Source organism: Dermacentor variabilis, chromosome 3, assembly GCF_050947875.1.
Source record: "Dermacentor variabilis isolate Ectoservices chromosome 3, ASM5094787v1, whole genome shotgun sequence".
Taxonomy (NCBI): Eukaryota; Metazoa; Arthropoda; class Arachnida; order Ixodida; family Ixodidae; genus Dermacentor; species Dermacentor variabilis.
This window is the reverse complement of record NC_134570.1, coordinates 5,728,146-5,753,793: the sequence shown is the minus strand read 5'-3', so window position 1 is coordinate 5,753,793 and position 25,648 is coordinate 5,728,146. Positions and strand designations below refer to the sequence as shown.

The 25,648-nt window shown below is 48.4% G+C and overlaps 1 protein-coding gene across 1 annotated transcript in view; it reads right to left on the bottom strand.

Moving 5' to 3' along the window:
- Nucleotides 1-19,899: 19,899 nt before the first annotated feature.
- The window catches only part of LOC142575110 (neprilysin-1-like), a 357,362-nt gene continuing 351,613 nt past the window's right edge, over nt 19,900-25,648 (bottom strand). The window contains exon 15 of the mRNA XM_075684106.1: nt 19,900-20,149. Coding sequence (XP_075540221.1) covers nt 20,050-20,149 — 100 coding nt within the window. The 3' untranslated portion in view covers nt 19,900-20,049. The remainder of the gene's footprint in view (nt 20,150-25,648) is intronic.

Here is a 25,648-nt window from a genome sequence, read left to right as displayed (position 1 = left end):
GTGACGACCTCCTTGGTTGCCGCCGCGGCGTCATCCCTGATCCCTTTGCACCAACCTTCAAAATCTGTCCCGGCCATCGGTGCGCGCTCGGCTCTGATCTTGCGGAAAACGTCCCAGTCGATCAACTTGAATTTCTTTGTCTTATAGCGGGCAATCGGGAGGGAGACTTCGATGACGTAGTGGTCACTTCCGAGGTCTAGAGCCGTGTTTACCCACTTGACCTCCCCTACGTTCTTGACAAAAGAGAGGTCTGGGGTAGTATCCCGGCATGCGGAGTTACCTCTCCTAGTGGGGAAATCCTTATCGGTGATAAGGGTCAAGTCCACTTCCATCGCAGTCTGCCACAGTTCGCGTCCCTTGGGCGTGTCATGGGTCGCGAGAGAGGCAATTGTACCTTTTGTTGACGAGGGTAGCAACTCCCCTACCTCCTGAATGTGAGGATGCTACCAGACAACCTGCGAGTTTGATAGGAGTACTAGTTGCAACTTCCTGAATAGCGATGATTTGGGGCTTAACCGTGAGAGTTCTTAAATATTGCTGCAGAAGCGGCTTCTTATTGGGAAACCCTCCGCAGTTCCATTGCCAGATACTAAAGTTCTCGTCCGCACTATCCATGGCTAGGCTGAGAGGAGGCTTGAACGGCCCTGAGAATCGCGCCCTCCGTCGGTGGTGCCAGTACATGACGTCGTGCTGCGACCTGCGAAGGAGCGGGGCTGGGTTCTCTCCTGGCATCGACCTCCTCTAATTTGCTTATTCGCTCACTGAGTGCACCTAAGCCCATTTTTGGGTGCGCTATAGCTTCCTCGACCTTTGCTAAGCTAGCCTGCATGCTGGCGAAGGCATTCTTGAGTTCTGAGAGCAATTTTATTTTCTCGTCTTCCTCTCTGTTCTCTACCGCTCGACGCTTGGGCGCGCGAGCCGCGTGGGATGTCTCGGACGTATCCATGGCCACCGGGGCCAAAGCGGGTTGCGGCGAGGAGGGTGAAAGCGCGAGCTTCCTAATCTCCGCCATCTCCGCAGCTAGCCTGCGCATTTCTTGTTTAACCTGCGCGTTTTCTTTCCTCAACTGCTCGTTAACTCGTCGCAACTCCTGGAGCTCGTGTGCGTGGTGCGAATCGCGAGGCGGGTCGTCACCTCTTGGACCTTCACGTCCCCCTCGAACCTTGTCGGCCCAGGAGAGCGTGAACTTGCTTCTAAGGGCGGTGGGCGTGCGGGAGCGGGACCTGGTCCGCCTCGACGTGTCGCGCCCCGGCCTGGAGCTGGAGCGAGGCCGAGAACCGGAGCGTCGCCGGGAACAGGCCCGTCCATTGGACCCACGGCTGGAGCCGGAACGTGCCCTGGAGGTGGAGTGGCCCCTGGATACGGAACGGACTCTCGAGCGGCCCCTGGAACGGGAGCGTCCTCTGTGCTGAGTACCCGGAGTGGACGAAGCCTGGACGAGTTCCGCAGTGTCCGAGCGCCGCTGAGGGGACGGTGACGCGGCATCGGCCATCTTGGCGCGCTCACTGCGACGACGACGCACGATGTATGGGATCTTGAACCTTTGAGCACAGTCCTTATTAGCCGTGAGATGCTGGCCACCACAGAGTTTACACTTGGGGGTACACTGATGCTGCTCATCGGGACTAGGGGCACCACAGCCACGGCAAATAGCGTCACCTGGATTGGGACACACGTCGGCGCGATGACCGAGGCGGCCGCACGTATAGCACACGTCGATTTGCTTGCGGTAGAGTGAGCACTGCATGAGTAGCGGTCCATACCTGACAAAGTTCGGTACACGATGCCCGTCGAACGCGAAGATGACCGTGCCGGTTTGAGCTATTCTCTTCGCTGCTAAGGCGAGTGGATTATTGGCGTTGACAATCTTGGCATCGATGACGTCAGGGCCGTCTTGAAGAGGGATGTTGCGGATCACCCCCTTGCACGTGGAGTGCGGGGCCGTCTCATAGGCACTGAGCTCATATACCTTGCCCGAGATGAGCATCTGCCTCATCCGGACGTAGCGGTTCGCATTCTCGCGCTTGGGAGTACTGGCAACCATAATATTTTGCTGTAGATTCGGGCATAGAGTATCTTGGCATAGATCTTCCTGACTGATCCCAGCGGCGGCGAGTATTGCGTCAGCCACCGTAACAACGCCAATCTTAAAGATATTGAGTCCACCTCGCGGCCTGATCACAATCTTGATGTCATCTCGAGGAAGTGAGGGCATTCGTCCCGCTCGTATAACTTTGGATTTTAGCGCAGCACCGCCTGATTTGCCACGGCGCGCTCCCGGCTGGGGCGATGGTGCATTAGTGTCAGCCGTGCGCGTTTTGGCGCTAACTCTTCTGGCCCCCGCAGACTGCCAGCCTTGATCTTGGGTAACCTCTTCCGGGGAGATATCCTCCCCCGCCACTTGATACTCCATCTTGAGTATGAAGCGTACCCCGCCTTCAAAGGGCCAGTACACGCCGGGCAGATGCTTCACGAGGCGAAAAGCTCGGTCTCAAAGCTCGGGCACGGGCAGGAGGCTCGTGGCCGTGGCGCGAGGCGCGTGGCCTCCGGGAGCAAAGCTTGGCAATCCTCCGTAGGCTTAGCTCGGCGGCCGCCGCTTTGCTGCTGTCGAAGCGTGTAAATCTGTGAAAAATGAACTCACAGCGCTGCGAATGGTCTCTCTGAATGCCGCTTTTCGAGCTGCGTCGAATGATGCAGATGTTCTGGCGCTTCCAGGTTGCAGTCCGCAAGAAGTACACGTTGAATCGGGAGCTCATGTGGAACAAGTCCGCTGAGTTGGCCCCCTGGCGGTGGAGTCCAATGTACCCGGTACGCTTGATAACTAAAGAGATAGAGCTAGTCATGTGAAGTCGTTTTCAAAACGTATTCACCCCTCGTTTTTAAGCTGCCTGGCTTCCAACGTTATCAAAACGTATTCACCCCTCGTTTTTAAGCTATCTTGTTTGGAACGTCTTTGATGCGTCGATTTTGGTGAAAAATCCGTTTCAGACGTTGAATCCCTTAATACGACGTTTTCAAGACTTTGTGTGCTACCTGGGTGGTTCATTCACCTCATCACACGAAGTCAGGAGTGCCATATTTTAAATCACTGCAGCATCATATGAACCTGAAAATTCATTTCCTTCGACAGAGTTTCTCAGCTGAGTTCGTTCATTCGCCAGTTACGAACTCGATGGACGCGCTAGGCCTACGCGTAATGTAAACAACATCGGCGATAGGCGAGTGCTGATTATCCAGACTTCGGAGCTCGTAAACATGTTTCCATTCGTTTTGAGCACAACAAAATACACATACAAGCACAGGCGGGCGGGAATCGTGATTTCGTTAGCTGTTTTAGCAGACGATCGCACTGAGCCCAGCGGAACCCAGTGGGCAGGTTGGATTAGTCGGCGTTGTTCGAAGTCGCTTCGGATCCACGTCGCACTGCCACAACCCACGGTCGTCGGTCGGTCGTGTCGTTGTAGGCCTACTAATAGAACACCGTCTTTCAGGAACACTGTCGCGCGCGTCGTGCGTCCAAAGAACTCCGACAGTCGTTGGTGCCGGCGCCTTCGCATGGGCGGCCATTATAGGCATAGCAGCCGGAGGCTTCGCAGCCTCCGATTGGTTGACGCCTGCGACGCGTCGCGGCCTCTCATTGGTGCACGCCGGCGCAGCTTCGCCTCGCGTCGGCAAACTTCTAGCATCGGCAGTAGACATAATCGCTGCGCGTCGTCACGCTTCGCCATGTTCCCGACCGGCGCTTTTGACGCTTCGGCGCGTGCCGAAGCTTTCCGACGCCTGCTAGGGGTTTGGGCATAAGCTGTTGATGTTGACTCTAAAGGCACGTTCACACCGAAGAACCAGCGGCTAAAGCAGGCAAGCGGAAAGCTAGCAAACATATTTGCCAGGCGGATAAAAGCGGGCGGAAAATGAGGCGGCGAGCCCGATCGCTCGCAGACCGATTTTTTCCACCCACCGGAGCTCTCCGCTTTGCCGCAGCCGATCAGAACACCAGGCGACGGTGGCGCGGTGACGAAGGTGGCGCGCGCGCGACGAGGACGGACGACCGGTGCCACGAGATGGCGACACGTGCGCCACAAAAACGTTAGATGCTCCGCCTCCTCGGCGACGCGGGCAGCCAGGCAAGCCATCCAGTCTGAACAGGCCCGCGCGCTCACCGCGTTGAAAATCCGCTTGGCCGCTTAGACGTTCCGCTTTCGGTGTGAGTGTGCCTTTAAGCAAACACAGGGAGAAGAATCAGTATCAATGAGAATTAATTTGCATTATGAGCCAACATTTGAAAGTCTCGCCAGGAACTAAAATATCAGTATTTAGAACGCACAAATGTATATATATATATATATATATATATATATATATATATATATATATATAGCCAAGTGCAACAAACATTTGCACATGTGAATGCTTGTTGCCTACTTGCACCACCTGCAATGTCCAGGTTTTTGCTCCAGACTGTACATATCGCGGTGATCTGAATACTTTACAAATATTTGTCCCAATTGCGCTGCGTTTTTTCTCTCCAGCATTGATTTCTCAATGCGTCCAAGAAACCGAGGCGCCCCATGTTTGCAGATGATGGGCACCATGTGCATAAGGGCCGATGAATTGACCAGTTAGCAAAGATCATTGTTAATGCTCTTGCTCAGCAGTTTGGCCATGGTGTCAAGTCACCTGCACGTGCTGAACCAGGCGCTGTCTACAAGGCAGTCAAGTGCTGCTTCTGCAACACCAAGGGCCACAAATCAAATGAATGCATCAAGTTTTATAAGCCAGCTTCTCGGCAGATGTCGACAGAACACTAAATGTTGCTTGTCATCAAACGGTCCTTCTCAGGGCCACCCATATGTTGTCCGGCAGGTTTGAGATGCTCCTGACCGTTGCCTTCTCGATTTTCCTGTCTAGCTAGGAATCGCTTTGCATAGCAAGGTATGTCGGGAAGGTAAGTATGCACACATGGCATAGTGCTAGGATTTTCCCTTCGAGTTCTATACTTATAGTTTCTGCAATAACATATGCAGAGCACTGCTCAGACCATGCAGTACAAAAAGGATAAGAATTGTAGTATAACTGTTACTCATAGTGTGGGTGTTTTTACAATATGCAGTACAATATGCAGGGTGTTTCAGCTAACTTGTGCCGAGGCTTTAAAAGAGAAAGAACGAAAGAAACTAGCCCTGCAGTACTCAAATGCAATCAATTCAGTAGACTATCCTCTTAAGCAACTTTAATACTTACGGCTTATTGAGAAATATCTAACTGCTTTATTTTTATGAAGATAGCTGCTGTGGTTATTCTTTCAGGATAAAAGAAAGTGCACAAAATCGAAACAAGTACAATGTAACTATGCACTTTTGAGTAGTGACGCGAGTGCTCTCGTACATGCTTTAAACAAATGAACAATGCGGCATGTAGGCAGGATGTTTTTAACTAACTTTGCAGATCCGACACACTGTAAAAATTATTTAAGCTAAGCTTTCTTTGCTGTTTGTGTTCATTGATGGCATTTGGCAGAGATGTGTTAAGTGTTACCTTGCGCGCACCACTTGTGTTTGTACTAGTACACAGAGCTCACAAGGAGACATGCGCTCCCACGCTCGAGGTTGTGTTGTGCGCCATCCATATCCTGCAAGAATGGTGGCACTGTCATTCCCTCACACGGCACATCCCATGCGGGTGAGGTAGAGAAATCATTTTATTGCATCCTTAGGAGAAATAGCTACTGCCACGTCCTGTGCCCGACGGACCAGCGCCTGCTGGCCACACAGGCTTCTGTCACGCAGCACGGCCTCCCAGTATTACAGTGTAGGGACATTGGTTGAAGTTTTGATGCTGGGCCACCACTTGCGTATTGTCGTTTTGACGCCGTGGTGCTGTATTGCAGCTTTGCATCTGCACATCCTGTGTCAATTGTTGGCATGGACACACTTTCCGTGTTTATTATTCAGAAATAGCATAAACATGCTATACCATACCTTGAATTATCATTATAATATTTTTAGTTTGACCACAACTGTCACCATGTCTAGTGGTAGCGTTTTTATTTTAAAGAGACTCGATACGAAGGATGCTTTCTGGCGGCATCTTTACTTTCTCCCGCGATCATTCAGCAAGTACAAAGATAAGCGCTGCAGCTTCTGCAATGCTTTTGTCTATTCCTTCCAGGCACACTACTCTCAATGTATCATTAGCGCTGAAATAGAACACGACCCGTCGCTCAAAGCACCTTCAATATAGATTTCAATCGAAACAATAGGCATACTTGTGGCAGTATACGACTTTCTATAGCCATAAAAGGCAAGCTAGCATAGTGGGGCATCTCAATGCTCGTAAAAGCATTCAACTCCATGCATCTTCAAATAACTAAGCTCAAGCAGACACTGTCAAAATACGTGCTTGTCACGGTGAATTGGTGCGGGAACTTGAAGGTGTCGCTTTTCCTTCACTTTTGTGCCTCTTATGTTTTTGGTAAGGCTCTTGCCACAGTTAAAGTTGCTCTTGTGGTATTTTAGAAGGGTAATTTACTAATCACCTAGGCGATGTCATTTCCTTCATTTGGTTGCACTGTATGCATCAGTGCAATAAATGGGTCAAACTGCTTAATACGAAATGTTGCCAGGTCTTTTTGGCAAGACACTCGTGGATAACATTTTGGTGCGGCTTGGGCGAGACCGAGAGAAATTGACGCATACAAGCACAAAGGCCAGGCACTGTTCCCTTGTCGTCTGCACAACCACTAGTGTTCAAAGCACAGTCACTGGAGTAGCAGCTAGTCTTATCAATTCATACTGAGTATCTCAAAGTGAAACATTGCAATAACTGTAGCTTGGTTGATGAGACAAGGCACTTACAGCTGCAGCTGAAACATGTGGTGTGATCAACATGTACAAGGTTACGATACTCTTCACCCTTCTGTATTTAAGACTTTTTAAACTTTGCCAACAATCTGATTACAGCTTTCCAGAGGGCATTGTTGCAAAGCCTCCAGAGTTCCTTGGAAAATCCATCCATGCACCTGCCATGTACATTGCCCCTCCTCCTCGATGTGGCGTGCAAGATGGCAGCAGCAGCAGTGGAACAGTTGAAGAGGCGAAGAAAGGTTCACTTTATGATAGGTTGCATGCAAATAAAACTGTTCGAACACAACCGATTCGGCTTCCACTTTTGTCAAGACAATTGTCAGCAAAGCAATGGAGCGATTTCAGTAGGGCGATACTAATAAATAGTGCTTAGAAATTCTTGAAAGCCCCGTCAGCTTTCTTGCTGTTAACAGGCTGTGTTGGTGAGGCGTTTACATGAATGCGACAGCGTCGCATCGCATCGCATTTCTAGTGCATCGCATTAATGCGCCAGGCGAGAGTAGATTTACGGGCGCGAGTCGACTCTCGCGGAGCATGTAAACGCGGAATCGTCTCATTAGGAATTATGGGAAGGAATTAGCTGCCGGATTGCCGCGCTGGTGAAGCTGCGAGACAGCAACGCGCGAAGCAGAAGCAAAATGGCGTCCCCGACGGCAACTTCGCCCGCCGCAGCGTGCTCTACGCGAACCTATTTCTCCGCAGAGGAAACCACTGCTTTCCTTGCCATCATATCTGAGTTAAATATTGGTGAACTGTTAGATCGTTGACGGCAAAGCACGTCGTCAGCCCTCTTGCGCGAAAAAGTACGTTCATGTAGGCCGACCATATCCGACGGCGTCGCTGCTGATGCTGCATGCATCAGCGTACAAGATGACGTGAAAGTTAGTCCATGCCGACAAGAGTAGCATAAGGTGGAGACTGAACGCTGCATTCCCAAGCATTTTGCACAAGCGTCAGCCTCTCGGTAGTAGGTACAGTCGGCACTCAGACACCAACGTGCACTCCGCCCACTACCGGAAACCAGTCACACCGGAAGTCGGCTGCACTTCCCTTATACGACACCATGTGGTGCTACGTTCTCGCGAGAGTTAGAGTTACTGTATATGCTAACAATGGTTACCTTTGGTAGCATATAACTAACTCTAGCGAGAGTTAATGCGCTACATGTAAACGGCGTCGCATCGCCTTTCCCAAATGCGCTTGAAAATGCGATGCGACACTGTCGCATTCATGTACGCGGGGCTAATGACTCTGCCTAGGTACTACGTGTTTGCGTCGCGAAAAGACGCAAAGAAGTGTGCGTCTTTCACCATCGACAAGCAACAACCAAAGAACCTTTATTATCAGAAAGCAGCGGCTTTTATAGACCGCATCACGAGTACCCCAGCGGCGCTGTAACTGCTGACGCTGCCCAAGCTAGCGAGCTATCTTATCGCACATCTTCCTCTCTCTCTTTTTTTTTGAAGCCACTTTTGTTACGAAGCTTGAGATCGTTCTGGAGGAACCACACACCTTCCGCTTCGTGTGTGATTGTGACAGGGATCGTTACACTGTCGCGCGCTACTTCTTTCATCATCGCCTATTTCTGGTGATTCCGCTGTCAGTTGCGTTGTTCCTCGGCTGTCTTCTGAACTAGTCGGAGGCAGCGGGACGAGATGAGTGCGATTTCTGCGTAGAGAAGTTTCCCCGGAGTCGACCCAGTACGACCTGGGCTCGTCGGTGCTTCCTCGAACGACTCCTTCTCTTTGCAGGTCTACGATCCATACGTCTGTTCCTTCGGACAGTTCGGGCAGATCGCGCACTCCGTGGCGTCGGTCGTAGTCTCTCTTCTGGCGCTGACGCTGCGACCACTCGAAAGCTGCCAGTTCTTGGAAGTCTGGTGTCCGGGGCTGGAGGCTTTCGCTGGACGTGGGCAGGGCCGTGCGCAGTCGTCTCCCCATGAGCAGCTCGGCGGGGCTGTATCTGTTCTTCAGTGGGCTTGCTCTGTAGGCCAGAAGAGTTTTATAAGCGTCGGCAGTTTTCTTTAAGGAGCCCTTAATAATTTTCACGGCGGACTCTGCCATTCCGTTGCTCTGATGATAATGAGGGCTAGATGTCTCGTGTTGAAAGTTGTACTCTGATGCAAACTTCGAAAATTCAACGCCGAAGGCTCTTGAGAATTGTGGCCCATTATCAGAAACAACTACTTCCGGAATTCCGTGTCTGGCGAAAATGAATTTGCAGTGGTTTATTACTGCTGAGGAAGTCAAGTTATTCAGCGCTACGAGCTCCGGGTATCGTGAAAAATAATCCGTGATGATCAGCCACCATTTTTCCTCAAGAAAGAATAAATCCATCGCAATGTGCTGCCATGGCCTATCTGGAAACTTAGTCTGTTGCAGAAGCATCTTTCGGTTGGTGCTCTGCTTGAGGCAGCTGTGGCAGTTCTTAACAAGTCGTTCAATGCCCGCGTCAATACTTGGCCACCAAACTGAGCTCTTGGAACGTGCCCGGCACTTCTCAATGCCGAAGTGTCCCTCGTGAATTATTTTAAGGACGGGCTGCCGTAGTGTCGATGGGATCACTATCCGAGAGCCGCACATGAGCAGGTTTTCAACAAGGGCAATGTTTTGCCTCACATTCCAGTAAGGCTTCAGGTCAAACCCAACGTCTCGACGGCTTGGCCAGCCTTTTGTACACAGGTTGATAAGAGCTTGACATACCGGGTCTTGCTCTTGCTCCTGGGCGATAAGCTGTAAACTCGGCGCTGTTACCGGGACTGACGAAGTCACCAATCGCAGATAGCTCTGGATCTCGTCCTCCAGTTCCAGGGATTCCGTTTGTGGAAGAGGTGACCGAGAAAGCGCGTCCGCCACCGTCAAGTCCCGGCCTGGAACATGCACAATGTCATATGTGTAGCGCATCAGACGCATGCGCATTCTTTGTTACCTCGGTGTTAGTTCGTCAATTCCTTTTGACCCAAACAAAGATACGAGTGGTTTGTGATCTGTCTCGAGGCTAAAGCGCTTTCCTACGAGATAAACACGGAACTTTTCACTAGCCCACACGAGGGCAAGTCCTTCTTTTTCAATTTGGGCGTATCGCCGCTCGGTGGTTGTAAGAGTTCTGGAAGCATAAGAAATCACTTTGAATTGACCGTCTTTTTGCCTTTCGCGCAGGACAGCTCCAAGACCGTATGATGAGGCGTCTGCTGTGACCACTGTTTCCATGTTTGAATCATAGATTCCCAGAACAGGGTCCGATGAAAGAAGAGTCTTCCATTTCTTGAAGGCGGCTTCCTGCGCGGGACCCCACACAAAATCCTGTCTTGAGCTCATCATGGACGAAAGAGGCTGAAGGACTTCCGCCATGCGGGGCACAAAGCGGGCCAGATAATTTGCCATGCCCATCACGCGCCGTAACTCTGTCTTGGACGTCGGGTGTGGCATTTCTGTCACCGCGTCAAGCTTTTGCTTATCGGGACGCACTGCGTTGTTCCCGATTGTATATCCAAAAATGAAATCTGCGTGACACTGAATTCGCACTTATCTCTGCTCAAGGTAATGCCCGCTGTGTGGAGGCGGTCCATCACTGCCCGAAGCCGCTCGTCATGCTGCGCCTGCGTGGCACCCCAAATAAGCACATCGTCCATGTGGCAGACGACTCCCTCCTGTCCTGAAAGAACCTGTCCCATTCGTCTTTGAAAATGTTCGGGGGCCGACGAAATTCCGAACGGAAGTCGGTTGAAATAAAATCGTCCGAACAGCGTGATAAAAGTTGTGTATTCTTTGCTCCCTTCACTCAGCGGTATCTGCCAGAAACCCGAGTTCGCGTCGAGTTTCGAAAACGTACGTGCTGGCTCCCCGTAGCATTCCGATGGTGTACTCGACGGCCGGGATGGGATGCCATTCTCGTTGAACGTATCTGTTGAGTTCCGTGAAGTCAACACAGATTCGAACAGCACCCGAGGGTTTAAGAACGACAACCATAGGTGCGCACCATGTAGTAGGCTCGGTGACAGGAGAAATGACGCCTAGTGCTTGCATCCGCTCGAGCTCTTGTCTTGTTTTTTCGAACAAAGGCAGGGGTACTCTACGTGGGGACGACAGCGCGAAAGGCTTTGCTTCCGGATTCAACTTGAGGTCGTACTCTTCTTTGAAGGTCCCCAGTCCCTGGAACACTTGTGGAAAATCAGATTCGGGGTCCAGTTCCTTCACTAGGTTGATTTGTGGTATTACGCAGAGCCTTTCTATCGCTGGTTTCCCAAGAAGAGGAGTTCGGAGGAGTTGAAGTACGTACACGTCCTCGCGGCTGCTCGTTCCTGCAAACGTCATATTCATGGCAGCCATACCAGATATGGCAAGGGATTTACCATGAGGCCCCTGAAGCCGACGCTTTGCTGGTTGAAGTTTTATCGCGGGAAAGATGCGAGTGAAGAGCTCCGCCGGAATGACCGTTTCGTCCACTCCAGTATCTATTTTAAATACCACATTCGAGGATTCAACAAGACTGGGAACTTCCCACCTATAAGCGGATGAATGGGACGCGACTCTGAGGAAGCCTGGTTCCACGGTCCGGTTTTCGACGTTCCTGACAGCTCTGGTTGATCGGCAAACCGCTTCGAAGTGTCCTCTTTTGTCGCACTTTCTGCAGACTGCATCTTTCGCTGGACAGGACGCTCGACTGTGCCTGCTTCTTCCGCACCAGCCGCATGGTTTGGGCACGTTGTTTCCACTTTCAGGCGGAGACACGTTTTTCCCAACTTGTCGCGTACCGCTCTGGGACTGTATTCGGTGAACTTCCTGTTCTCGCACGCGGTGAATATCTGCCTGCTGTTGGTTGACGGTCTCGTGCTGTCGTGCCACCAACAACGCTTTCTGTAGTTTTAGGTCCGGATCGAGTTGCAGAGCTCTCGAGATCTTACGGTCTTGGAGACCCCCACCACGAGACGATCTCGAATTAAATCCTCCCGCAGCTCCCCGTAGTCACACGTGGAAGCAAGCGCGTGCAGTGAAGTAGCAAAATCCTCGACGGATTCGCCGTCTTGTTGCGTTCGAGTGTTAAACTTCACCCTTTCATAAGTGATGTTCCGTCGAGCAACAAAGTAGGCCTCGTACTCTTGCAGTACGACCTCAAACTTCTGGTCGCCGGGCTCAAGCTTGAACGTTTTGAAGATATCCTCGGCTTGAGGTCCCATTAGATACACCAATGCATCTACTTGACTCTTTTCTGGCCTCCCGTCTAGTCCAGACGCAGTTCGGAAGCGAAGAAATCGCTGTTTCAAGGGAGGCCAGTCGTTGGGTGTTGCGAAGCTGAAGGGCTCGGGTGGAGCAATTTGAAACAAAGCCATCTTACTTGGTCTTTCCTTGTAAGGCACTCGTTGGCATGTCCGGCGTCTGGCACTGTTTAGATGGGCCCGCGGCGTCGTCGTTTCAGGGCTAGTCTGACGTCCGAGAGCCGTGGTGCCTCAGATCGGCGAGCGCCACTTCTGACACCATGTTTGCGTCGCGAACAGACGCAAAGAAGTGTGCTTCTTTCACCATCGAGAAGCAACAACCAAAGGACCTTTATTATCAGAAAGCAGCGGCTTTTATAGACCGCATCACGAGTGCCCCAGCGGCGCTGTAACTGCTGACGCTGCCCAAGCTGGCGAGCTATCTTATTGCACACTACGGAGGAAGCTTTTTAGCGCGTGTTGTATGCGTTTGTCCCCTAGACGTGCCGGCGTTACGGAATGCGGTCGAGTTTGTTCACGCCCCGCCGGTGGCTGCCCGCGCGGCGACGCAGTGGGCAGGGACGCCGCATTATTAATATAATAATTATAATATATAATATTATAATATATAATAATAATTCTGACAAGATCAAAGCACTCTGTTCGTTCACTTCGTTCTTGTCGTCTTTCTGTTGTGCTGTAATTAATGAAATAATGAGGCCGCACAGGAGAAAATGCCCCAGCCAAGCCCCTGATTTCGCATCCAAATCTATGCGCATACATACATACATACATACATACATACATACATACATACATACATACATACATACATACATACATACATACATACGTACATACACACATACACACATAAATGTTGCGAGGGCGCATAGCATGAAGCAGTATCAACAGGATGAGACTAGAGGTATGAGGGCTAACTTCCAACTAAGAATTATTGTGAAAATGAGGCAGTTTGCACAGTTTACCAGAAAAAAAAAGACAGCAAGTAGGCCAGGTAAATATTGGTGCTTGCTGCAACCAAACATATATAAAAATGTTACGGGATAATAATAATATTTGGGGTTTTACGTGCCAAAACCACTTTCTGATTATGAGGCACGCCGTAGTGGAGGACTCCGGAAATTTTGAGCAACTGGGGTTCTTTAACGTGCGCCTAAATCTAAGCACACGGGTGTTTTCGCATTTCGCCCCCATCGAAATGGGGCCGCCGTGGCCGGGATTCGATCCCGCGACCTCGTGCTCAGCAGCCCAACACCATAGCCACTGAGCAACCACGGCGGGTCAATGTTACGGAAAGAAAACACAGATAAAAATTGCAAGTGCAGGAAAAAAAATCACTACAATAGCCAATCATGCATGCCAGCACTTTTCAAGAAACACTTATTTTCCAATGGACAGACTTACAGCTTCCTTATGCAAGTACAAGGGCCCTATAACGTAAAACTATTCCAATGTGTTTTTATTACAATCTCCTGACGTCAAATTTGCGTAACCGCCGAGGTAAGGATCGGGCGGTCACCCGCAGGGTTGTCTGAATAGACCAATCAAATGCTCTCCTCGTTCAGAGGAGGCCCCTTTTGCTTGCTTGAAAAACGAATAACATTGCCTACACTGAGCGGCGAGTCTTGTCTAACCGGCTGACAAGAGGCGAGGAGCACGCTCAGGTGGAGAGGGATTCGTGGGGCCAAGCCACTGCACTGAATATCGATAACCGGATCAAGAGTGTGGTGCCGGCGTCTGCTGTTGGTCTGCTTTTTCTTACTAGCTTGCGGTGGCTCGTCGAAAATTGCGGCGGCATGCAACGGAAGCTTAAGAATGACGCTGAAACGGATCCTCGGCAAAGAAGTGTTGGCAGAACGAGGTCGTAAGCGTGCCGAAAGTGCTCGAGAACGTTACACGGCCAAGCAAAAATTTTTATTACACGTAAATGAACCCATGCTCTCCAGCAGGGGCGAGTAGCCAGTGCTGGAGTGATCGGTGGCAGCCATCTTTTATTCCTTTCGGAACGGGGCAGCCTGCGGCTATTCAGAAGAAAATTCACTTTTGTTCGGCGTATTAATGTATCTTTAACGCGTACACGTCACTTCGACGCTGTAAGTTTTTGCGGTTTTGTGACGTCACGTGAGAGGCAGGTGAAGTGGGTGCAACCCGAAAACTTTTGACTAATAGCCGAGGGCTATGGCGAAAAGGCGTCGAATCAGAAATAACTATTTTTGTTTTGTTCGGTCAAATTATGCATAATCAGTGTGTACACGTCATATCACATGGGGAGCTATCATGGTTTTCGTGACGTCGCGTGAGAGACAGGTTAAGTGGGGGTGGTCCAAAAAAGTTTTTGACCAATCGTGGAGGGCTGATAGCAGAATTGGAATAGAAAAGTTTGGAATAGTTTTACGTTATAGCGCCCCAATCTTCCAGTTCCATGCCACTGAAAGAAAAAACCTGTTTCTTGGAAGGTAGTCGCATGCGCAGTTGGTGATCCCAATGATTTTTTTCTCTGGACTTGTATAGACCAGAACACGATAGTCTAGAACCGGGTGGGCTGAGCGCATACTCCGGAACCCAGCGAACGGCCGCCATCTTCCCTGACCTGCCAAGACGCGTTCGCGATCTTGTAGTGTGTGTGTGTGTGTGTGTGTGTGTGTGTGTGTGTGTGTTAAGGGGTGTTTAATGTGTAAATATGTCTGCGCTCGCAACATCCAAGTACAGAACATCATCGGAGCGTCACTGCGTCATATATTGATGTGCAAATAACCAGCTAAAACGAAGCAGATTGGAGAGCACGGTTTGCGACGAACACGATGTGCGTCGAGAGCTGTGCCGCTGTAGCATATTCAGCCGCGCATGTCTTTTTGTCTCTGTATCTGTGTATGTCTCTTTATGTGTATGTGTCTGTCTACGGGCCTCGAATACCCAAAGGCCTGAGGTGGGCTTCGTATAGCGGCTCTCACCGTAGAACTCCGCACCTGATTGACAAGTAAATGCCGTGAAAGTGTTCGCACTGCTACAAAGTTCTGACGCTCACGACAATCGAACTCATGCGTAACAGATTGAATTCTGTGCACTGGCGTTAGTAGCCACGAGATTTCGCGATTGGCGGCGAGGAGTTACGGAGTCGCCATCTATCGGAAACGAGGGATCACGCGGCGCGCTCCTCATAGGTTTTGCTGTCAGCGCTCACTGAAAACACCATGAACGAGCTCTCCCGGACATTTCTGTAAGTACTTTCGAAACGAGAGAAGTGTTTTACTGTCTAAATAATAATCTTGGGCAAACTGAAAGCACAGAATCGTTTGCAGACGCTATCTCTTTACCGAATACGTAAAGTGAAAACGCCACTGCGCATGGTCACCGCGATGGAGTCTCCCGAATTGGCTTCTTGCGTGAAAGGTATAGGTAAACGCTGAGAGCAAACTACGTGAAATATGTTATTATAGTGTTTGTATAGCTAAATGGAGCGTAATACAACGAAGCCTCAATGCAGTGATCGCACAGATTCGTAGCGACCGTCTGCGAGTCCGCATGCTTGTACGCGCACTGTTTCGCTTTCGCCGCATGCGCGTTTTCGCACCGTGCCATGAGCTTTAGGCCGCAGATTATGAGCATTTGACAGTATACAAGCAACCATTGTTGCGTGGGCGCTATCAGAGCTGTTAAAAAATAATTTCATTGTAGAGACTTCGACTTGATGTGCCGTCGCGACGATTCAATCTTTTTTTTTCTTCTAAGTTCTTGGACGTTTCAATATTATTTCTAGAGTTGCGTTCTAGAGTTCCCCGCTGCTTCTTTTTTGTAATGCAGTGCATTAATTCATAACACAAACATGACCATATGCCAGGATTTCTTTTAATGTGCTTCTTACCGCTCCCTTTCCACTCCAGTGAACTTGCCAGTATCTGTAGCATCGACAAGTTCATAAACCAAACCGTCATGACATTAGTCGTGCAGCAGACTCGGGCGAGCCTCTCAGTGCGCGTCTTCAGAACATCGCAGACCGGGCGCCGTAGTGGAAATCTTTCTCGCGTCTGTGCTTGCTGCATACCCGAGTTGTAGCCGATGACTGTTTGTCGGTTTTTATGTTTCGCGAGCGAAGCTTCACGCAGCTTCTTGTCCTGCGGCTACGTGTGAATGAGGCTAACACCGGGCTCCGTCGCGTACGTCCGGCACTGCAGCACCGAGCAGTAGTCCACCATGTTGCGCGACTTCAAAGACAGCCACTACTTATTGTATTGCTTTCAAGCGTTGTAAAGGAGACACTCGAAGCGGGGAAATTTCGCCACTAAATGAGGACCGCAGCGTACCAGGCAAATTAAACTCGTTTTCAGCTCGCTTCGGCGCTCCCGAAGCAGCCGACGAGGCCGCTATGTCCACGTGATCCCCAATAGCACGTCACGCCGATGATGGCGCCAGCTTTTCCAGTGGTGGAGCTCGAGGCCAATACCTTTCAGCAACTATTCGAAACCTTTACGTGTGAACGCTGGTTTGTGTTGCTGTTCGTAACTACTGCCCAGAGGGCAAGAGAGGCGATGTTTGTTAAAAAAGTATGCATACATTGCACAGTAGATCCGGCACGGCTGAACTAATGTTAATTCATTCTTCCGCCGTCGCGAAACAAAAAACGGACACATCTGTGCATCCGCGCACGTGCGCTACGTTTATTCGAACCTACGGCATGCCGCCTGTTTTCAAGGTGCGGGCCGCGAGATTTTTAAAGACACTACAACGCGGACGTAAAGTGTGTCGCATACTGCAAGGCTTTTACTAGTTCTTGACGTATTGTCAGAAGTACAAATCAAAGTGAAATAGCCGCAGAACCAATGTGTCCGCATGCAAAGGTAACACGGACTTACCCGAACGATCCGCTCCGCCTGCGGACGCTGCGCTTGCTACAGCCATTCCCATTTGCAGCTCAATCTTGCCGAGCAGCTGAAGTTCACTAACTAAATTCGCTAGCTAAAATTTCTCGTTGGGTAGACATAGAAATGCTTACGCGTTTAAAACATATACATTTATCTACGTATTATTACAGGGAAAGGACACCGAGGGTGACAGGCTAAGACAAGATCAGGATGACAATTATCTTGCAACAAAGGTGTGGCGGGCCATTGGCTACACTGATAGTGAAGTCGTTTCTCTCTCGTAACAGAGCGCGCGTGCAGCAGTCTCTCTCCGACTTCGCAATAGGTTCAAAAATGTGTCCCTGTATTTAATTAAATGAAATGTGTGGATCCGGTATGCCACTTGGTAACTACAGTGTATAACCGAGTAATAAATACTACAATTAGCGCATTATGAAACAGAAATGCGTAACATAATTCAGAAAGACTTTGATGGACCCACTGGATTAAGACAATGAACCACTCATTGCACCCTCCATGATGGTGATTATGCGAACCGCGATGTGTGGCATTTCAAATAAACAATGTAATAAACCCAAGTCAAACATGTACGTAATCTCATTAAGAAACACAGACGTAACCATTAATTGAGAAATAGTTAAATAAACCGTCGGAATTAACCCAGTGATCAACAGTAGAGCCGCACATTTCAGCTTCACCGGTTTACCATATGTACGCGGTGCATGGGCGGTAATTTCTTTTGTTATTTCTTGTTCAGTATTGTATAATGTTGTGCCGTTCTTCCTTTTGTAACTTCTTTTTTATTCCCCCTCGCCTAATACTCCAATCCTGCAGCCTGCGAGGTAGATAAATAAATAAATACACGAGCTCATTCAATCGTCTGCATTCACCTCGCGCCACCCCTCCCTCAACAAAGGTCGTGTGCACCTACACTAACTGCTGCTTGCATTTCGGTATAGTTCGTGAACAGTGTAGTGCATAAACATTACACGATATTAAGGTTGTGGCCTATGCGATGCATGAACAAAACTTGCAAAAGATGACATGTTGGAATGTTGAAAATAAGACCAATTGTATATCGCGCTTAGTTTGACAGTATTTAATTGACCATTTGACAAAAACTTCACTTCTCATAGATTCCAACACGTGCACTGAATCTGCACTTTTTTTGCTTATTAATGTGGTCGTTACTGGGTAGCTACATTTTGAAGATTTGAAAACAAAGTTCAATAAATTGCTTTGTTGCAATATATTTTTTAAAAATGTGTACATCATTGCGATTGCAACACCAGAACTTGATACTAACACGCGCACTATAGGATGTGGACAAATGCTGAGGAGAAACTCCAGAATGTTTGCATCCTAAACTTATGAAAGTGAGCAGTTTCCTTCCTTGGCTATTAATGAGAGGGAGAAAGAAAACTTGTGTTCATGGAACAAAATCGCATTAATAAGCTTAGAGATATAGTCATTGCTTAACACTTTCGAAGTGAATAATTATAGCTTGCTATCAACAAGTTTTTCCACCATTGAGCACTGAATTGCAGGCAACTGAAGCGGGCATAAAATTCTGCAAATAGGATATTTTTAGGAATACCAAATAGTAATAAACATCGAGGCTTCCATTTGTACTTTGGCTGAACAATGTATTATATATATATATATATATATATATATATATATATATATATATATATATATACCGCGATGGACGAATCAGACTAGCGCTAAGGTTGAATTTCCCAACACAATTTCCATTCCACGTTCAGTAATCACACAGATCAATTGCGGCTTCGTTCAGGCGCAGACGCGGGTTTTGGGGTTGGTGCTTGTTCTTGCGTTTGGTGCAAGAATATGGCTAGGAACAGGCACCGCATATGCGCAATCACGGGAAATATACACACATCATTTCTCCAGAAGCTGACGCTGAGCATGGGTAGCGCCAGGCTCTCGTTGGGCTGACACGATGACTTCCTGGCAGCCGAATTCCGAATACTGCTTATGCGGTGAGGGTAGCTATATGAACTTGTTGATAGGTGGTCTTGCAGATTGTGGTAGCGCAGGCTGAACCAAACGGTCATAGAAGGCAGATGAGACAACACACAGCGCTGAACAACCAGCTGCAAACAGCTGTTTAAGAGTGCCGTGTCTCATCGCACTGAACTTCAGAAACCGCCGTTGCGCACTCAGAAACAAATCTTAACTTCAACACGTTTTTAAATCACAAAACACGCATATTGTTTGCTCCTAATAAAGGAAAGTCAAGCATATTATAATGTAAACACTTTATTCATTACATTAAAATAATTATGGAGCGTGTGCCACGAGACCTGGCAGTAAGCAACCCTGGGCGTCGCACCAGTCGCATTGTTGAAATCACAATATGTGAATGGGAAAGATCGCATTGCGACGCGTGCGGCTGCCCCGATTTGCGTCGTCGCAGCACGTGAAACAGCCTTCGGGCGAGGAAGGAGGGGCGTTCTTCTCCGGCGGCTGCTGGGGCGCCTCGAAGCCCTCCTCGCGCCGTACAGAGTGGCGACAACCGCGGCGTCCGCTACGGCGTTGCCCACGCGAATGGCAGACGCCGTAGGAGACGCTTTTGGTGGGCGTCGGAGGGACGCGCTGTCGGCGCTCGTGTGTCTTGTATGCGGTTTGGCACTACATTACTGGCCTTTACCCAGCTCCACTGGTCTCTGGTGTTTGCAGAAGCACACATATTTTTTTTATTTAATTGGGCATACATGGGAGTGAGTGAAACGACTTTATTTGGCCCACAATAGACGCGAGCCAACTAAACGTCACCTGGCTAGGCCCACTCGGGGACCATCAGGTGAAACCTGACGGCCCCCTCGCGAGCCTACAGGACTGCCAGGATTCGAGAGGTCTGGTCCTGGGCCCTAATGAGCGTCATCATTTCCTCTTGGGTGAAAAGGGGGACAAAATTTTTTCTCTTGCGTGCTTTGTGTACCATGTGCATAGTCAGAAAAACAACCAGCAGTCGGCATTGAACAGCCTATAATAATATCTCACGAATGTAGCCTTCTTTCCATGCGTTGTCGAAAGGAGTGTCGACGTGTTTCCTTCTCCGTCTGTCGCTTATGCCTCTTTTCTACCACGTGCTGCACTTAAAGTGGGGCGTCATAATATCGCCCAGCTGGCAGTCGAATGTCTTGCCGAATTTCTCGAAGTCCATTAGGATGTGGTTTACCCTACAGGAGTAAATGCAGAATTAGCTATTCATTCATTCATTCATTCATTCATTCATTCATTTTTGTATACTGCAGCCCTGTAGCAGGGCTATCACAGGAGTGGCTACATGGTAACGACAAACACTACCAAACCAAGCAAACGTGCTGGATAAGAAACAAAGCTCGTTGGCACAATATTTGCATAATAAATCAACTTTCGTTCAACTGAAACACGACGAAGCAGCTCGGCGAATTCAGAAGGTTAATGCAAGAAGTGCTGGTCTTTGGTAAACCTTGAGTGTGTTCACGCTAGGAGCGTTCGTATACTCTGTCACATTTTTGACAGCACAGCCTGGACTCGGCATTAGGGTTTGCGCAGTAAAGCGTAGGTCAGATTATAATTATTTTTTATTTTTATTTAATAATACCGTTAGCCCGAAGGCCGTCAAAGGAGTGGAAGATACGAACACGTACGATGAATACAATAGAAAACGAAATCTAAAACTAAATAAAATAAACAGTTACACTTCTGGAAAAAGAATATCGTGTAAACGTCACGTTGCAAGAAGTTTTCGACGCATGAGGCTTATATGACCGACTAAGGGAGTGCATTCCATTGCGTAATACCTCTAAGAATAAAGCTAGCCTTAAAACAGTCATTTATGATTTGAGGTGGTGTAAGTTACTGGCTATGGCGGTGTCTGTATGTTTCATTTGTTAAGATATTGAAATATTTGTGTTCGTCGACAAACAAATGACCATTAATGATGAAGTAAAAAGTCGCAGTTTCGCCCGAAAGGTGAAGCACCGATTGCGATAGCAAATTAGTAGACATCCATAAGAAGTAAGGATAGTAGTTTATCGGCCGAATAAACTTGTAAATATTCGCTTACTAGCTAAATTAACGATAATAGAATGTGTAATCGCGACTGAACGAGGACGCAGAAAGAAACAGACACACAGAGACAGTGCTGTCTCTTCGTCTGCTTGTATACGGCCTCGTTCAGTAGCGCTTACACATTCTATCATAAATTCAAAGCAACTAGCCCGCCTACGTGCTTTAACTATATTAACAAGCACGGTGTCACACGTGCACAGGTAAACACGAATACATCTCGCTCGATGAGCGCGGTGACTCGCAGTCAAAATGCTGGAGTGAGGAATCGCAGCAGCAGCTGCGATAGAATTGACCTTCGTGCATCTCTTGCTTCAACGCGAACAAAACGTCAAAAGCACAGCGCATGGGAAGGTACCGGCACTACGCGCAACACTGCAAACATCGCAAATCGCTTTGAAGATGAGGTCTGCGCGGGCGGACACTTTGGCCACGTCGCAGATCGCTTTCAAGATACGGCGTCTGCGCCGTAAGCAGCCCCCAGTAGCGACATACTTTAACTGGCCGCCACCCCTGATGCGCGGAATATGCGAGGAGGCAGGGGAGAAGGTTTGCGTCTCCCAATCGATTGAGCGCCGTCAGGTTGTACTTTTGCGCCCTTTTCTCAATTTTTCTTCCGCGTCTCGGCGCACACGCCCCCATGACAGTTGATCGTCGAGTTTCCGGGGCAAAGCTTTCGCAAGGGATTTTGGATGTTTTGGCCCAGTTTCGTGGCTAACCGCGTCATTGAAGAACTCAGTTTTTGTTTTGTGTTAGGGATTGATTTTAACAATACTGGAGGTGCAAACATATACGAACGGAGCTCATTTTTTTCTTTGTTTAGGGGTACGGAGCTCAGGCATGGGTAAGCTGATGCACGGGTCCTATTCTCGGGGCTCGTTCAGATTTGTTTTCCTGATCGCGCTATCAAAAGGCGTATGAAGCTATGGGACGCGTAGGCTGTGCTCTGTCATATATGGTGATAGAAACGTAAGACGTGTTATTGTTGTAGTGCTGAGAGTGCGTAGCTTTGTCAGTCCGTGCTTTTGTTAGGCGCTGCAAATGTATATTGCGAGAACAAGCTGTTCACTATCAGTGCAAATGATTTTGACTATTGTGAGTAGGCCTTTTCCGCTTCCCCGTCTCGGCAGGATAAAGTGGTGCACGAGTTTGTTGGCTCACATTGACTTGGAATTGCGCAAAGCAGGAAAGTGTTCATTGATGGGAACCATTTCTGTGTGTAACTTTCGTCCTAGGTTTCACTGTGATCTTTGCGCTTGAGAGTCAGCGGCACCACTTTGTCATGAAAGCATAGGACTAGTTTCACTGCATAAAGAGATGTCAGCGACATGACGAAACGACGAGAATAGCTGAGATGCTCCGCGTTGACCGCGCAGGTTTCTTCATGACGCTCGCGTTATTCAGGCAAATATGTCACGCGCCTTGCGTTCGGTCATCATGGTACTGAGATGATCGAATTATGAAGCTGCACAAACTGCACACACGGCAGTATATTGGGTACACGCAAGTACACACGTACGCACTTCGAGGAGCGTAAACGCATCCGAGTTGTTGGATCGGCAGCTTCATAGTGCTGCACGCACGCAAGCACATCGCCTTTGGCGTGTACCGGCGAAACCTCCACTGCAGCCCTTTTACGCCGGGCAAGTGTCTTTAGAAAGCCAAATAAAGAATCTGATCAATGCAATAGAAATAACTCGCGAAGCGGGTTGATTTGTGCCGCAACAATCTCTTTGCCTACGAGTACAGCGTATGGCCGAGGACAACATAACACTCAAAGCTCTGGCATGTACGAGGGTCGTCCAACTCAATCCGGGACTTTTTTTCTTTTCCGGTTTAACTAGATGCCTAGACTGGAGGTTTTGTATGCACTAGAAACTGGCACCTGCGTCCTGTTAATGGTAGACGGCGCTCATTTCCCGCGCTTCTGGATAGACAGTAATTCAAGATGGCGGACAACAGTGTGAACGTCTACGTGGAACAGCGTGTTGTGATGAAGTTTTTAGTGATAGAGGGCGTAAAACCTGCTGAAATTTACAGACGACTTCAGGCTCAGTACGGTGATGCGACACTTAGTCGCAGTAAGACATTTGAATGGTGTAAGCATTTCAAAGATTGCCGTATCTCTATTACTGACGATCCCGATCGTGGTGGATCACAGCCTACAGTAGTCATTCCTGAGACCATTCAGCGCGTGGAGCAGCTAATCGTGAACAATCGTCGCATAACCTGTGAAATTGAAAGGGTGTGTAATGTGTCGTTAGGAATAGTGAACACAATAATTCATGATCATTTGTTGTTCCGAAAAATGAGTGCACGCTCGGTCCCAAAGCAGCTGTCTGCTTTTGACAGACAGAGAAGAGTTGAAGTCTGTAGGGAACTGAAGGAACGTTATGAAAGGGAAGGCCAGGGTTTTCTTAATCGCATCATGACATGTGATGAAAGATGGGTTCACCATTTCACTCCAGAATCCAAAAGAGCCTCGATGCAGTGGAAGCATACGGAATCACCACCTCCCAAGAAATTTCGAACAGCTGCGTCTGCTGGTAAAGTCACGGGAAGTGTATTCTGGGATAAACAGGGAATCATTCACGTTAATTTTTGCCCCATGGTGTCACTATCAACAGTGAGTATTACTGCCGTGTTCTGCGTGATGTGCACAAGAGTTTACGAAAGAAACGTCCGGGTTTGATTACAAAGGATGTGGTCTTTTTGCAAGACAATGCACGACCGCATACCGCTCAACGCACATTCCAAACAATCCAGGAACTTCGCTGGCAGATATTACCTCCCCCCCCCCCTATATTCCTGACTTAGCACCACGTGATTTCCACCTGCTTGGGCCCCTGAAGGAATTCCTTGGAGGAAAACATTTCAACATTGGTGATGAAGTGAAGAATGGTGTCCTACATTGGTTCCGTCGTAATAATAAATCTTTCTATGCGGAAGCATTTCGGGCGTTTGTTAAACGCTGGGATAAAAGTATAATTGCACCTGAAGGTTATGTGGAAAAATAAATCCACTTTTCACACTGGAATTTTTTCTTCTATTTGTTTTTTAAAAAAAGTCCCGGATTGACTTGAACGACCCTCGTGTATAAACATCGTGTACATTACGTACGCATTATTGGAGAGACAAAGAATTCTGATTTATATGCCAGTACTCTGCGCGAACCCTGGCATCATACAAGATGTAGACGTACTCGGCAAGGTACGCTGCAGTGACCATAGGATGGTAAGAACTCGAATTAGCCTAGACTTGAGGAGGGAACGGAAGAAACTGGTACACAAGAAGCCAATCAATGAATTAGCGGTAAGAGGGAAACTAGAGGAATTCCGGATCAAGCTACAGAACAGGTATTCGGCTTTAACTCAGGAAGAGGACCTTAGTGTTGAAGCAATGAACGACTATCTCATGGGAACCATTAAGGAGTGCGCAATAGAAGTCGGTGGTAACTCCGTTAGACAGGAAACCAGTAAGCTATCGCAGGAGACGAAAGATCTGATCAAGAAACGCCAATGTATGAAAGCCTCTAACCCTACAGCTAGAATAGAACTGGCAGAACTTTCTAAGTTAATCAACAAGCGTAAGACAGCGGACATCAGGAACTATAATATGGATAGAATTGAACAGGCTCTCAGGAACGGAGGAAGCCTAAAAACAGTGAAGAAGAAACTAGGAATAGGCAAGAATCAGATGTGTGCGTTAAGAGACAAAGCCGGCAATATCGTTACTAATATGGATGAGATAGTTCAAGTGGCTGAGGAGTTCTATAGAGATTTATACAGTACCAGTGGCACCCACGACGATAGTGGAAGAGAGAATAGCCTAGAGGAATTCGAAATCCCACAGGTAACGCCAGAAGAAGTAAAGAAAGCCTTAGGAGCTATGCAAAGGGGGAAGGCAGCCGGGGAGGATCAGGTAACAGCAGATTTGTTGAAGGATGGTGGTCAGATTGTTCTAGAGAAACTGGCCACCCTGTATACGCAATGCCTCATAACCTCGAGCGTACCGGAATCTTGGAAGAACGCTAACATAATCCTAATCCATAAGAAAGGGGACGCCAAAGACTTGAAAAATTATAGACCGATCAGCTTACTGTCCGTTGCCTACAAAGTATTTACTAAGGTAATCGCAAATAGAATCAGGAACACCTTAGACTTCTGTCAACCAAAGGACCAGGCAGGATTCCGTAAAGGCTACTCAACAATAGACCATATTCACACTATCAATCAAGTGATAGAGAAATGTGCAGAATATAACCAACCCTTATATATAGCTTTCATTGATTACGAGAAAGCGTTTGATTCATTCGAAACCTCAGCAGTCATGGAGGCATTACGGAATCAGGGTGTAGATGAGCCATATGTAAAGATACTGGAAGATATCTATAGCGGCTCCACAGCCACCGTAGTCCTCCACAAAGAAAGCAACAAAATCCCTATAAAGAAAGGCGTCAGACAGGGAGATACGATATCTCCAATGCTATTCACAGCATGTTTACAGGAGGTATTCAGAGGCCTGGAGTGGGAAGAATTGGGGATAAAAGTTGATGGAGAATACCTTAGCAACTTGCGATTCGCTGATGATATTGCCTTGCTTAGTAACTCAGGAGACCAATTGCA